The sequence below is a fragment of the Dipodomys spectabilis genome, unplaced genomic scaffold (genome assembly GCF_019054845.1).
Source record: "Dipodomys spectabilis isolate Male_0828 unplaced genomic scaffold, ASM1905484v1 ptg000140l, whole genome shotgun sequence".
Taxonomy (NCBI): Eukaryota; Metazoa; Chordata; class Mammalia; order Rodentia; family Heteromyidae; genus Dipodomys; species Dipodomys spectabilis.
The window spans coordinates 21,398,382-21,412,830 of record NW_024870817.1 but is presented as its reverse complement, the minus strand read 5'-3'; the positions used below and the strand labels follow the sequence as shown (position 1 = coordinate 21,412,830).

The 14,449-nt window shown below is 44.3% G+C and overlaps 1 protein-coding gene across 3 annotated transcripts; it reads right to left on the bottom strand.

Moving 5' to 3' along the window:
• Nucleotides 1-2,004: 2,004 nt before the first annotated feature.
• Ankrd34b (ankyrin repeat domain 34B) lies at nucleotides 2,005-14,134 on the bottom strand. Of its 3 annotated transcripts, XM_042691067.1 has the most exons (5): nucleotides 14,033-14,134; nucleotides 12,983-13,114; nucleotides 11,248-11,332; nucleotides 8,722-8,786; nucleotides 2,005-3,740 (listed from the first exon to the last, which is right to left on the bottom strand). In XM_042691067.1, exon 5 carries the CDS (start codon nucleotides 3,715-3,717, stop codon nucleotides 2,173-2,175), a length of 1,545 nt encoding a protein of 514 aa, XP_042547001.1. In that variant the 5' UTR covers nucleotides 3,718-3,740; nucleotides 8,722-8,786; nucleotides 11,248-11,332; nucleotides 12,983-13,114; nucleotides 14,033-14,134; the 3' UTR covers nucleotides 2,005-2,172. The 3 variants fall into 3 exon arrangements, with proteins under 3 accessions (XP_042547001.1, XP_042547002.1, XP_042547003.1); XM_042691068.1 differs by lacking the exons at nucleotides 12,983-13,114; nucleotides 14,033-14,134 and adding an exon at nucleotides 12,516-12,595; XM_042691069.1 differs by lacking the exons at nucleotides 11,248-11,332; nucleotides 12,983-13,114; nucleotides 14,033-14,134 and having other exon boundaries at nucleotides 8,722-8,793.
• Between the last annotated feature and the right edge of the window lie 315 nt (nucleotides 14,135-14,449).

The window sequence follows — 14,449 nt, the reverse complement described above, 5'->3', positions numbered from 1 at the left end:
CTTTACATTTTTAGTTGGATTTGATCTTTGTTTAGAGCTGCTAGTCTGAAATGTCTTTGTATAAACACCGTACTTGGAAGCCATGAAGATATAGTCATTTTTTGAATATTTTATAATAGCATTTATTTTGTTATTCACAGGTGCTAGAATACTAAGGTGATTGGAATGTCACACTAAGGAAATTACCTTTATTCTTATTGTATGAATGTCTAATAACTACATATCAGAAATAAAAAGATATTAATACTGACCGAATGCTTAATACATTTTAGGATTACATTTATGCTTTTTAAAAAATAATTTTAGCTAATCTAATCTAGTAACTTTTCTTTTAAAATGAAGCAAGCTTTTAGATTTATGATAAATCCCAAACTTTTTTCTTTTCTCTTTTAAATGTTGTTTCCCCATTTGATTACTTCTTTTTGGAAGACAGGAATAGTAAGTGAAAAGGGATGCCTTTTAATTTTTGTATTATCTTGTTATTGGAAAGATATGTATAATAAAAGATATGGATGAAGCCAGGTGTTGGTGGCTCATAATTGTAATTCCAGTTACTAAGGAGGCTGAAATCTGAAGGCCAAGATTTAAAGACAGCCTCAGCAGACAAATATGAGAGACTCTTATCTCCAACTAATCATCCAAAAGCTGGAAGTGGAGGTATGGCTCAAGTGGTAGAGTGCCAGTCTTGAGTATAAGTTAAGGGTAAGTTCGAGGCCCTAAATTTAAGTCCCAATACTGGCACACACACACACACACACACACACACACACACACACACTAAAAAAAAAAAACATGGAGGAAGAAAAATTCTCTAAGCTAACATTATATGGTAAGTTTGTTTAAAAAGACAAAATGAAAGCCAGGTGCCAGTGGTTTACATCTGTAATCCTAGCTATTCAGGAGTCTGAGATCTGAGGATTGTGGTTTGAAGCCAGTCCAGGGAGAAAGGTCCATGTGGCTCATCTCCAATTAACTTTGAAGCCAGAAGTGCAGCTGTGGCTCAAGTGGTAGAAAGCTAGCCTTGAGCAAAAGAAGCTCAGGGACAGCACCCAGGCCCAACATAAAAACAAAATGGGGTAGGTGAATGAAGAAAGGAAGGAGGCAGGGAGAATGAAATCATAATGCATGATTGATGAAACTAGGAAAATTGAGGGGAGGGGTTAGATTGGGAGGCATTTGGGGAGAATGGTGAAAGGGGTGACATTGATCAAGATGCATTGTATTTTTAAACTGACTGTTGGAGCTGGGAATGTGGCTTAGTGGTAGAGTGCTTGCCTAGCCATCTATGAAGCCCTAAACAGAAAAAGCCAGAAGTGGTGCTGTGGCTTAAGTGCTAGCCTTGAGCAAAAGAAGCTCAGGGATGGTACCCAGGCCCTGAATTCAAGCCCCAGGACTGGCAATAAAATAAAAAATAAAAATAAATAAACTGACATGTTGAAGAATAACCTTTTTGTACCACTACTTAAAGATAATAAGAATATAATTAAAAAATAACATTTAAATTTAATTTTTTTTAAAAAATGCAAAAAGTGGCCCAGAAAACTCAACAGACTATTAGTACTTTATGACTCTGTCCTACCAGCTCTACCTTGGTTTAGCTGGCAGCAAGAATAATGGTTGCCCATTCTAATGACAGTGGCTGGCCTTTATAAATTAGATTGTTGCCTACCTGCAGTCACTATTTTTTTTTAAATTTATATTTTTTGGCTTATACATATTGATGTCAAAGTATTTTGTAGCTATCAGTGTTCTCTTTTATGCTTTTGGTACTATGGACAATTGCAACTAGTTTGTGATTAATTTACTGAGATGAAAATTTATAAAATCACTGACATGAGAACATGATGTTCTCATAACACTTTAAGCCAATCTAAAATTAAATTTTTTTTCTAACATAAATTACTATCTTTCTTTACCAATATTTCTTTAAGTGGAAAACCACAGGGAGGTTTTGAGGGGGAAAAAAAGCTTTCATTTTGTTTGAAAGAATTCTTTTAGCAGAAACTGTGTATTACTGGTGTGTTCACTATGCCTAATATGAAACACATTGTATTTTGATCCACCTAACAATGTTGACCAACTAATTACAAGACCTTAAAAGGAGAGGGACTTAGATTTCATCTCCAAGTCTATGTTTTTCTGATATAGACATTTGTGTTTTCTAGCCATCTCTTAAAAATTTACTAATTGCTTAATTTGTTCTGTCTGCAATGACTGTCTCCTTAACAACATTTTTTTGCTTTTGTATTCTTTAGGGAAAATAGGAACAGTTGGCATAAGCACTTTTTGACCACAAGACAGAAGGCTGCAAATCTTGTTGCTGACATTGATATCTGCAATGGGAGGGTGAGGATTTACATTTAAAGGTGGCAGAAACCCAGGTCTGTTCTGCACAATACTATGATCAAAAGAAAAAGCTCCAGAACCACGCCTTTCTAAAATTGCATGATTTCTCCTGCTCAAGGAAGCTGGTGGGATATTCTCCAACAATTCTTTGGATCCTGACAACAGAGAAGGAGATGGTGAGAAGATTTTTTTCTTTCCTGTAACTGTTTTGCCATCTTCTCCTGTTGGAGGGGTTAGACCCTCTGAGAGCTGGGAATCAGAGCTGTAGTGATTAGCACCAGAGTTTCTTTTCTGAACTATACTTTTCAAGGTGGATGCAAATACTGTCTGGTTCTCATCTGGATCCTGGTCAACAGGGACTTCAATACATGGCTGATTTCCTTCCGGAAACAAAGACTGGAAGTTTATTTCATCATATGACATCTTCCTTGAGTTGGCCTGATCAAAGGCTCTGAGTAAATATGCAGTGTCTTTTACATCAATGCTTTGGTGTCTAGTGATGAATCTCTTGGAAAGTGCCAGTGCATTGGTTTTGTAGGATAATTCTTCCTCTGGAGTAATATCTTGGAGCTCTTCTTGCAAAGAGGCCACTCTATTTTGGTGCTTTAATGATGGTGGAGTCTTGATCCAGGCTGGGTTCTGGGATACCTTGGGTCCATTAGAAGCCATTGCAGGTTTCCTTACAGGGGAGCCTGGGTCCCAGGTGTCGTCACTGCTTCTGGAGGGCTCCCGATCTTTAAAGCCAAAAAGTGTCAGGTCAGTTTCAGAAGAGGGTGAAAGTGGTGACGAGGCTGTTTTGATGTCTATCTCTGATGGAGTAGTGCAGGTGGCTGGGGAGTGACCCCCATCAATATCTGCAGGAGGCATATTTAGGTACTGTTGAGTAGTATGCCTCCCAGAGGGGGATTTTGCCGTCGTTATGATGATGACCTCTTTCCCTTTCGCTTTGCAAGCACTAAGGAGAACATTCAGGGTCTCTCTGTCTTCTGCATTTATGGCATAAATCAGAGCCGAGTAACCAGAATGGTCTTGCAAGCTGAGGTCAGCTCCACTCTTGAGGAGCAAAGAAACCACTTCTGGACCAGCTTTTTCCAAGCAAGCATGCATTAGTGCCGTTTTCCCAGATTTGTCCTGGATGTTGGGATCAGCATTGTTCTCTAACAGGTATTTAACCATCTTGGCTTTACTGACACTCTGGTGATCAACATGTTTGGTCCTACATGCAATCATTAGAGGTGTTTCCCCTCGGTCATTGCTCTCATTGATGTAAGCACCACCTTCTAACAAAAGTCTCGTGAGGCGAAGGCGGCTCTGATGGACTGCTTTGATCAAGGAATTCCCATCACTTGAAATTTCTGTACTTTCATCCATCCTCAAAAGTCAGAAATCAATACCTGGTTATCAAAGAAGATGAAGACGAAAAGGTGAGCCAAAACCAGCATCCCAACTTAAATTTATTTTGCTACGTAAAATTTCTGAAATGTGCAGATATAAATGGGCTATGCTATCAATACTTGTGGAGGAAAGATAGGAATTGCAAAATGAAAGAAATACAGGATAGCAATGACCTTCAAGGACTTACAACTAATATGAAATTTTAGTTATTGTAATTTGAAAGTGTAAATTTTCAAAATCTTTCCTGAATATTTATGATTTAGCTGTAACATAGTACTTTCCAAAATATCACATTAAACAATAATATATAGATTTTCTATCTGTGAAAATAGCTCCACTTCTGGCTTTTTGATGTTTAACTGGAATAACAGTCTCAGGAACTTAATACCTCGGCAAGCTTTGAACTGCAATCCCCTAGCTACTCAGCTTTTGAGTAGCTAGGATTACAGGCGTGAGTCACTGGTGTCCAGCAACTAAAGAATACTTTAAAGAATATCAGCCCACAAAGACAAAAAAGGAGAGAGAACAGCAACACATTTTGAAAGCCAAACAAGCCAATGGTAACTGATTTAACCTAAGAAAGCTGCACTTCATGTCAATGGGGGTAAGAGCTAAGAACTAAACCCAGGCCCAGTACAAAATTCTCAAAATATGCAGCCTCAGGAAGTTATAGAACTGAGATTAGGGTGGGGGGGTGAAGACTTCAGCAAAGATTAGGAGGGTCCGGTGAAAAGCTGTTAGAAGCACAAAGGCTGTGCTAATTGAAGTGTAATCTACCTTGGGCCAGCAGCAGAAAGTGGCTGAAAGCAGACAATCTTAGGCTCCAGTCCTGAGCCACTGAATCATAGCCTAAATTTTGCCTGGCTGCAAGTTTGAGAAGTGCTACCACGGTGGTTCCTCTACCACTAATCCCTGACAGGCAGACCCTAAAGGATGTCCAGAGATTTGTTCTCAAAAAAAGATGAAATAGTAGGTGTCTGGACTGAAGATGCTCTTCTCTTTGGAGCAAAAGCTGGGGAGAGAGGAAGGGGTGGGGTTGGCAATTGTTTGTATGCTGACCATTACCTAAAAAGACTCACAACCCACTTCCCTCAGCTACACTACAAGATGGTTGGCAGCCTACCTTACCTCCTGGGCAAAAATTGCTATACTCTTCTGTCAAGACTAGGACCTGCCTAAGAGAAAGCACATAAGGTACTGAGCTCACATGTCACCAGATCACTGTACAATAATGATGATTACAGGTGACAAGCCTCACCTGTAGGCTCTGGGACTCTTTCCATCTTTTCAGACCCAATTCTTTGTCTATGAATAGTCCAAACAAAAAAGAATAGGAAACAACCAGAAGGCCTCTTACATTAAAACAGAAACCAAAACAAGTAGGAAAAGTAACTTGGAGGAAACAGGTTGTAGTTAGGAAAATGAAAACTTCACTCAGTGAGATGTTGTAAGCATGAAACAAGAGTGAGAAGATTCTTTGACAAAGTGATATTCAGAAAATACAAAAAGAACTCGCAAAAGGAAAGTATAATACAAAACTGCAAAACTCAATAGAAGAGTTGGATGACAACGTGATAAAATCTCTAACATACTAAAGCAAAAGTATAACAAAAATGGGGGCTGGGAAGGTAGCTCAGTGGTAGAGTGCTTTCCTTGCATGCATGAGGCCCTGGGTTCGATTCCTCAGCACCACGTAAGCAGAAAAAGCCGGAAGTGGCGCTGTGGCTCAAGTGGTAGAGTGCTAGCCTTGAGCTGAAGAGCTGAGGGACAGCGCCCAAGCCCTGAGCTCAGGCCCCATGACCAGCAAAAAAAAAAAAAAAAAGAATAACAAAAATGATGACAACAACAAAAAATGACAGCACCAGGCTAGGAACTCCAACATTCAAATAGAAGTTCCAGTAAGGAAAAAAAATAGGAAAAAGAGATAGCAAGAGAAGGGTAAAATTTCTAGGACAGGTGATGGTAAGTGTCTCATACCTGTAATCCCAGCAACTTTGGCTAAGATCAGGAGAGTTGTGCTTCATAGAATAGAGTGGGCAAAAAATCCACCACCTCATCTCAACATGTGATAACATGCAGCTGGCATCTCAGCTACAGCGGGAAGTATAAACTAAGAAGTTCATGGTCCAGGATTGCCTGGGAAAAAAAGCAAAACTGCATCTAAAAAATAAACCAGAGCCAGGCACTGGTGGCTCACACTTGTAATCCTAGCTACTCAGGAGGCTGAGAGGACGGCAACTTGAAGGTAGCCTGGGCAGGAAAGTCCTTAAGAGTCTTACCTCCAATTAATCACAGAAAAAGCCAGAAGTGATATTGTGGCTCAAGTGGTAGAGCGCTAGACTTGATCAAAAGTTTGCCCAGGATTGGCAAAAATAAATAAACCAGCGCAAAAAGGGCTAGAGAGTAGTTGAGTGCTTGCCTAGCAAAAGTGTGAGGCCCTGAGTTCAAATCTCAGTACTGCAAGGAAGAAGGAAAAGGAAAGAAGTGAGGAAGGAAAAGAGGGAGGAAGGGAGGAAGGAAAGGAGGGAGGGAAGAAGGAAGGTAGGAAGGGAGAAAGGGAGGGAGCAGCAAGGGAAGGAGGAGGGAAGGGAGGGAGGGAAAAAAAATTTATAGCTGAGCATGCAGGTGCATACCTGTCATCTTAGCAGGGACGGGAGATTGAGAGTTTGAGACTAGCCTGGACTACAAAGACCCTGCTTAAAAAAAATTCTAGATTGGCAGATGTGAGTTACCAAATTGAAAAGGCCTAATTACAATCTAGCACTATGAATGATATTGATCTTGACACATGCTTGTGAATTTCCAGAACAGAGAACAGAAAAGATTACATGGACTTGTAGGAGTAGGTCAGGAAGGGTGAAGCTTCAAGGTGTGGAGATAAATCACATATTAACTGATCAAGAATCGGTACAGATGCAGATATGGGAACAACAACAATGGAACATAATGGAGAAATGTCTTTAAAAATCTGAAGAAAAAATTATCCTAAGCTTTGAAGTCTATATTTAGCCAAACTATCAAGCAAGAATTAACTGGAGATATACTCTATCAGGATGAAATAGTAAACAAGTAAACATGAAAATGACAGAAGACAGATCTTTAGAGAAGCTATGTGCTCAACACCTCCCCTGTGGCCCCGTGCGCCGCCCCCTCCCCCCCCCCCCCCCGAAAAATGCTAAAGAGCTGTCTATGGGACACACAGACATCCTCTCTAGGATCTGCCTGCCATTTTACCATGTACCACCTGAGAGCCTGCCTGCCCATCAGTTCTGGTTTCTACTTGCTGTGTCAAGATACACCTCTGCTTTCTCCTTGTCTGCTATCTGTGTGTAGGCTGACAGTGCTCACTTCTGCTCTTCTCATTCACCATGTTCTGATGTCTGGGAGAAGTCCTGGTCTCAAGAGAAGGATGGAACAGCCCTCTCCCTTTGCATCCTAGGACGCACTGCTGATCTTGAGGTCATCTCGTTAGTGCTCAGGGATGCTGAGCATTCTTCATTTGTCTCTTTTGTGCCTTTCACCCAATTAAGTAATTATGCTATTTAGGGGCCATTTACAAGTAGAAAATAAGAAGGAAAGGGGTGGGACTCAGGAGAACAAGGCAAGTCGGGAGGGACATTGAGCTTCACATAATGTTCTGTCTCTCAACTTAGATGGTATATATAAATATATAAGGGTGTCTGCTTTTTATTCTTTAGCTAGTATTTATTTCAAGCCAGGCACTGGTGGCTCACACCTGTAGTCCTAGCTACTCAGGAGGCTGAGATCTGAGGATCATGGTTCAAAGCCAGCCCAGGCAGGAAAATCTGTGAGACTCTTATCCCCAGTAAACTACTACAAAACCAGAAGTGGCACTGTGGCTCACACAGTAGAGCACTTGCCTTGAGCTGAAGAGCGCTAAGATAGCACCCAAGCCCAGAGTTCAAGCCCCATGACTGACCCCCCCCCCAAAAAAAGTATACATTTCACATAATCTTCTGTATAATACTGTTCTCATTTATTTATTGCAAATAGAACATGTATAAGAAAAAGAGCATATGTGAACATATAACATTATTAGAATTTAGTCATAATAAATTTTGTTTATATTTGCATATATACAAATAATGTATTTAGAGTTGAATTATTATTATTATCATTGTGCTGGAGTTTGAACTCAGGGCTATGAATGCTTAGCTTGCTTGCTCAGCTGGCACTCTACCACTTGGGCCATGTCCCCAGACCTGCTTTTTGCTGGTTATGTGGAGGCATGGTCTCATGAACTTTTCTGCTGGGACTGGCTTTTTTTTGGTCAGTTGTGGACCTTGAACTCTGGGCCTGTGCGCTGGTCCTGTGCTCTTCAGCTCAAGGCATTCACTCTACCATTTGAGCTACAATGCCACTTCCAGGTTTTTTTTTTGTTTGTTTTTTTTGGGGGGGTCCGGTCGTGGGGCTTGAACTCTGGGCCTGGGCGCTGTCCCTCAGCTCTTCAGCTCAAGGCTAGCGCTCTACCACTTGAGCCACAGCACCCACTTCTGGCTTTTTTCTTTTTGCTTAGGTGGTGCTGAGGAATCGAACCTAGGGCCTCATGCATGCAAGGCAAGTGTTCTACCACTGAGCCACCTTCCCAGTCCCTACTTCCAGTTTTTTGAGTGGTTAACGGACTTTCCTTCCCGGGCTGGCTTTGAATTGTGATCCTCAGATCTCAGCCTCCTGAGTAGCTAAGATTACAGGTATGAGCCACTGGTGCCTGGCTGCTCAAACTAGCTTTAAACCATAGCCTCCTGAGTAGCGATATGCAGCAAAAGGTATTATTGACTGTATTCATGCCTAAATATTTCATCTGAGTACTGTGAGTTCCTAAAAGGTGGTATTCCACTTGGTTATCATTCATGATGCAAAAACAAAGGTCAATTATTCAATAAACATGTCCCTAAACAAGTGGCAGTGAGTGCTTTGATATTATGCCCTCCCATTGTTACATGCCAGACCTAAACATACCAGTAATGCAGGAAGGCAGGAATTAAGAATCTGTTAGCAATCTGGTTCCAACTCAGAGCTCTATTCTGGAAACAAAGCATTTCAAAAGAGCCCATGTGAGACAATGAGTACAAAAGAAACCTCTTAGCATTTGTTCACAAACAAACGGTTTTGATATGGCTAAGAAATTTGCAGGAGTAAGTTGGAACATAATAGCAAATACAGAAAGCACTTGTTAACTGCAGTCCAAGAAATATACTTCCAATTATTAAAACATACACACACACACACACACACACACACACACACACACATTAAAAAAAACCTTGGATGTAAGCATTTGAAAAAGATATTCAAATACGAACATGTAGCAGGGTGCTCTAATTGAATATTATAATCTCCTATACTTCTATAGTTTAGAAAGTCTTTTTTTTTTTTTTTTGTTGGTCATGGGGCCTGAACTCTGGGGTCTGGGCACTGTCCCTCAGCTCTTTAGCTCAAGGCTAGTGCTATACCACTTGAGCCAAAGTGCCACTTCTAGGTTTTTCTGCTTATGTGATGCTGAGGAAATGAACCCAGGGCCTCGAGCATGCAAGGTAAGCACTCTACCACTGAGCCACCTTCCCAAACCCTATTTGGAAAGTCTTTTACTTGTTTTAGAAGAACTTTGGGGGGAGCTGTCAGACTTTTTACCCACTCTTATATAAAGGATCTTCTCCACAACACTAGACCTGGGTACTTCCTAGAATCACGAAAGAGAAGAATAGCTAGCAATGTGCTGGTGATGGGATGCCTGAATCTGGTATTGGAGTCAGGATACCTAGACAGGATGACCTAGGATCATTTTCCATAGGCCCTCTGAGTCCTGTGGAAAGGAGAATGCTGTGACTCCAGAGTCTCAGAGAAGCTGAGCAGCACCCCAACTGGATGTCCATGTATATAATGGCAGACTCTCTCCCTAGAGGCCTGGAGTGTTGTCTCGAAAACATGATGCCATGATGTTTGTTATTTCTTCTTTACTTTATCTATCTATCTATCTATCTGAACTCTTGGCCTGGGCGCTTTCCCTGCATTCTTGAGCTCAAGGAGAGAGCTTTACTGCTTGAGCCACACCACCACTTCTGTTTTTCTAGTATTTTATTGGCGATAAGAGTCTCATGAAGTTTCTTATCCAGCCTGGCTTTGAACCGTGATCCTCAGATCTCAGCCTCCTGAGTATCTAGGATTACAGGCATGAGCCACCGACACCTGGAGCTTTTCTTATTTTTTAACAGACAGTGCCATGCTATATTTCCAAGCTAGCCCTGGGCTAAAGCTATCTTCCTGCTTTAGCCTCCTGAGCAGCTGGGATTATAGAAACACGTCACTGCATTTTCTATCATGGCTATTGAAGCCACTTGGTTTGTTCCCACTTAGTACAATTCTGTTGTTGCTTAAACAATAAAACGTGCAGAGAAAAAAAGTTGTTAAATACTTTATCCTCCAAATGCATAATACATGTATGGGTTCCTAGTGTTCATTGTATAATCTGTGCCTTACTGGAATATTTCCTGTGTTTTTAGTCCTTTATCGTCTTTCAGGTAGTTCTTTTATCTTGCTTTATCCATTTATACACCAAAAGTGCCAACATTTAAGCCTGACTTATATTTCACTATGTTTGATGTGACTACTTCTCTGCCTTGAATGTTCTTTCATCCTGTCTCCTCCTGTGAGAAGCATCCTGCCTGAACACCCAGAACTGGTGTCATATTAGCGTCCAATCAATCCCTTTGTTACATTTTAGACAATTCTGAGGTTCAGGTACCCCTTTCATATACATAATCAACTGGAAAGAGCTCAAGGTCAGATAGAGCTAGATTTCAATTGTGATTCTCCTTCTTACTAGACGCTTACAGTATGTCTGGTTAAGTCTTAGCCTCTCAGATTGAGTTCATCTCCTGTGCAATGACAATTGTATATCACTCATTCCATGCAAACGTGAAAATGAAATTGTATAATGTTAGAAGGAGATGTTTTTCTGTTGTATCTTCTGCTCACTATTTTTTAATGTATCTCAAAATTTAGCCTTCTTTTTGATCACATCTCAAATCTATAGCCTATTTAAGCAACAGCTAGAATGTTGAAAAAATGTTTAGAATCTATAATAATAGTTGGTAAAGCATACAAGGAATTTAATAAGTGGGCAATGTCCTTTATGTATGTACATTTACCAAATACCATTATTTCAGCATCATTGCAAGATCTTAATTATTAACCATATTAATTTAACAAAACAAAGACTGATTCTCTGGACAAATGGATCAGAAAGGCTCCAGACTTGCAGACAGAATGCTGAAAATGAGGACTAAGAGCCTGTGGGCTGAACAGTAGTATCCCTTGCTCTGTCCTGCTACTGGGAGACTGGGAGCCAGAAAAAAAATGTAAAAACATTTCATTTAGAATTTTGTGCCCTAGTAAAAATATCTGTTGATAAATGAAGCAATTCAAACCATAACGACACATACCCTTTGAAGCAGACACCCACTCCAAACAGAAATAGAAAATTACCTGAAAACATGATTCCAGATTTCATAGTTTACTTTTGTCTCTTCTCTCCCCTTAGATGAGGTTTTCTACCACCAGCTGTCAGTTCCTACCAAAGAAATCAAAGCTATTCAGACTCATATAAACACCAACGATTTGTTACTCGCATTTGGAGTCTAGTTTTTTAATTCCTTGTTAAGAAATCTTTACAGTGTTTAGTTTATCACATTTCACTGATTATGAGTTTGTAAAAACATCTGGAGTGGATCTTTTGCACAGCAACTGGGTATGTGTCTGTTTGCAGAGTCTGACCAGCAGTGAGTGCTTGGTGGAGGCGTAGAGGGCCTGGTCACTCACATGGTCCCCATTTTGTGAAGGTGAGGAGACTGAGGAGGGAAAGCCCCTCATCTTACCCACCTGCCAGGGGTTTAAATGCAAGGCTCTGTGTTTTTACCTTAATACCTCCATGGTAGTGAGAATGTGGGCTGAAGTGCTTTGAAAGCCATCTTGAAGGTGACAGGCAGGAATTTTCCTGCAGTTATATTTTTTTCTCCCCATTCCCCTTCCCTCTCAGGTTTCCTTTCATTAGGACAATAGGGACATTTCCCTTTCTGCCTTTACTAATATCTCCAAGGAGGATCCATGCTCCCTCCCATAAAACGAGTGGTTTGGCGATGGTAGAGGAGGGCCCGCTTGAAGATGGGGGGGGGGGGAGGGCATCATAAATGGGTGTTAAGCTCAGAACTCACTTCTTTTCCCTGTCCCTAGTCACTGGCATTCTACATTCTGTGCAAGAGGCATCAGGAACCTGGGTTCGCTCTCTCACTTTCTCTTCAAGTTATCAACATATGAGAAGTCATTCTAAACTAGAACTAATATCTACTTTGTAGCAGATGATTGTGAGGATTTTTATAAAACCTACATACACACTTGCTACTTAGGAATTCAATAGATATTGGTTTCCAAATATAAATCAGCAAGTAAGAGTTCCTGCCTATATGTTCCATCTCTGAGCTTGGTGGGATCTGACAATGAAAGGCCAAGTTTAATACATCAATGGCTTCTGCATCCTAAAGATCACATGAGCCTGTTGCATAGATTCCTCATCCCCGCGCTATCCGCGGTCAACCTCTGTCTCCAGCTTACATAGAGTTGTCTCCATCTTCACCCCGGGATGGTTTGATGCTTAACTTACCTAGTGGAGAGAAGAGCCAGGTCAGTTGCCCTATCCCAGAGAAGGGTTAAGGGAGCTCTCAAGTCCCAGGGAGACGTAACATTGGGTTGGAACTGACCTGGATGGGAGGTTTGCTGATCTTCTGAGGCCTGACGAAACCCAGAGTCCCAATGGGCAACAGAAAGCCAGGATGTAGAGACCCGCTGTACTTGAAATGATGCAAACCTGCCAGCCACAAGCTCAGCGTGTCTCCTCTCTAGCTAGAAGATATGTACTCCGTCCCAGCAAGGAGAGGTGCAGAGCCAGAGCAAAAGGCTGCACCTGAGATGGTCTGGAAATGGGACCGACTGGCCGGCAAGAGTGCACTTCGCGGCTACTGGTTCCTAAGAGATATTCAGAAACAGCCCAAGGAAAAGAGGAGTTGGGAAGCTCTTGTTGTGTTTCCCACAGCTATTTTCTCGTTCCCTCAGGCCTTTAGGTCCGGGCCACAGGGCAACTGATGCCCCCATCTTTGCGCAGATCCCTTCCTCGGCAAAAGAAGAGGCAAAAGAGGCAGGCAGACAGAACCTCAAACCTTGCACCTACCTCCAAGTCTTTGAGAACCAAGGTGAGTGGATGCCCGAGCTGCTGAGAAGGCTGGTGGCCCCTTCACGGACCCTCCCCCGCGGTCGTTTCCTCGGATTTTTTCCAGGAGCAGGAAGGAGCAAGGGCAAGGCACTGTCAGAGAAGGGCAAAGGAAGGTGACTGGGGCGACAGCGCTGGGGCACGGGTGGGGGCGGGGTGCGCAATTCGCCGTCTCCTCTCTACGCCAGGGCCAGAAGCGATTGCCATCCATGAAAATAGGCTGGGCTCCGTTGCCTCTGCCGAGTGGCTCCCCGCCTGGGGAACGCGGCCGTTCCTTGGGAAATGGCGCGTCTGGGGAGGGGACAGCCATTGCACTCATCCTCAGGCAGGTGAGCCTTTGCACGTCCCAGCTGGGGTCTGGTTTCCGAATGCCATAGATGTGCGCGCCCCGGAGCCACGGGGACCCAGCCGCCAACCCCTAGTATGGCTCTTCTGGAACAGCCGGTGGCTGCCAACAGCCCCCAGCCCCCAGCTCGCCCTCGGGGCCCGTCCCGCCCGTCTCGCTGCCCAGCGGCCCTGGCCCCTGCGGAGGCGCGGGCCAGCCCGACCCTCCGACCCGCGCGCTCCCGCGGCGGCGCCGGCACTCTGCACCCCGCGGTCCCCGTCCGCTCTGCGAGGCCCACAAGGAGGCAGAACCTGCATCCCAGCTGCCGCCAGCTGGAGCCCTAAGCGGGAGGGCACTGCGGGGGGGGGGGGGAGGGAGAATCCAGCAGAACGCGCCCCGGGGTGGCGGGCCAGTGGTTCATTTTGGCTGCGGGGGGTGGGGGCGGCGAGGGGCTGCAGCCCGATGGCCCTCGGCCGGCCGGGTCTCCCCCGCCAGGGCGCTGCAGTGTCTGGATGCGCGGGAGGTGTGGACACCCAGGGCCTGAGCCGTGGCACCGAGCGGGGCGCACGGAGGCCAGGCGATCGCGGGGCCCCTGGCTGCGCCCTAGATGCCCTTCTCCCAGCAGTCGCCCCGGACACCCAAAGTTTCCCCAAGTGCAGCGGGCAGACACGGCGCAGCACACTGACCTGGGACGCGCTGTCGAGTTGGCGATGGCGCCCGCTGCCTCCCCCGGCTGCTCCCACCCTGGTTGCTGGTGGCCCCTGGGGCTCTGTCGGATCTGGGCTGTGATCTTCAGCACCACGGTGGACCTTGGATCCTGGTAAGTGCCTCCCGGTTCCCGCCCCTGCTTTGGCAGAGACTGGCGGTTGCGGGCGGCGAAGCGCAGCGATGGAGTGGGAGCCCGGAGGCGCGCACCTCGCCAGACGCCCGGGTGGCGCGGCGCTTCCGCTGCGAGTGACGCGCCGGCTTCCCGCTGCCTGCAGGTGGGGGCGGCGGGCCCGCGCGGCCCCGCTGGCCAGAAGATGCTCCCCGAAGCCCCGCCTTCTGTCCTCACAAGCCCCGCCCCTGACCACCACCACCACCACCACACCACCCTTCTCTGG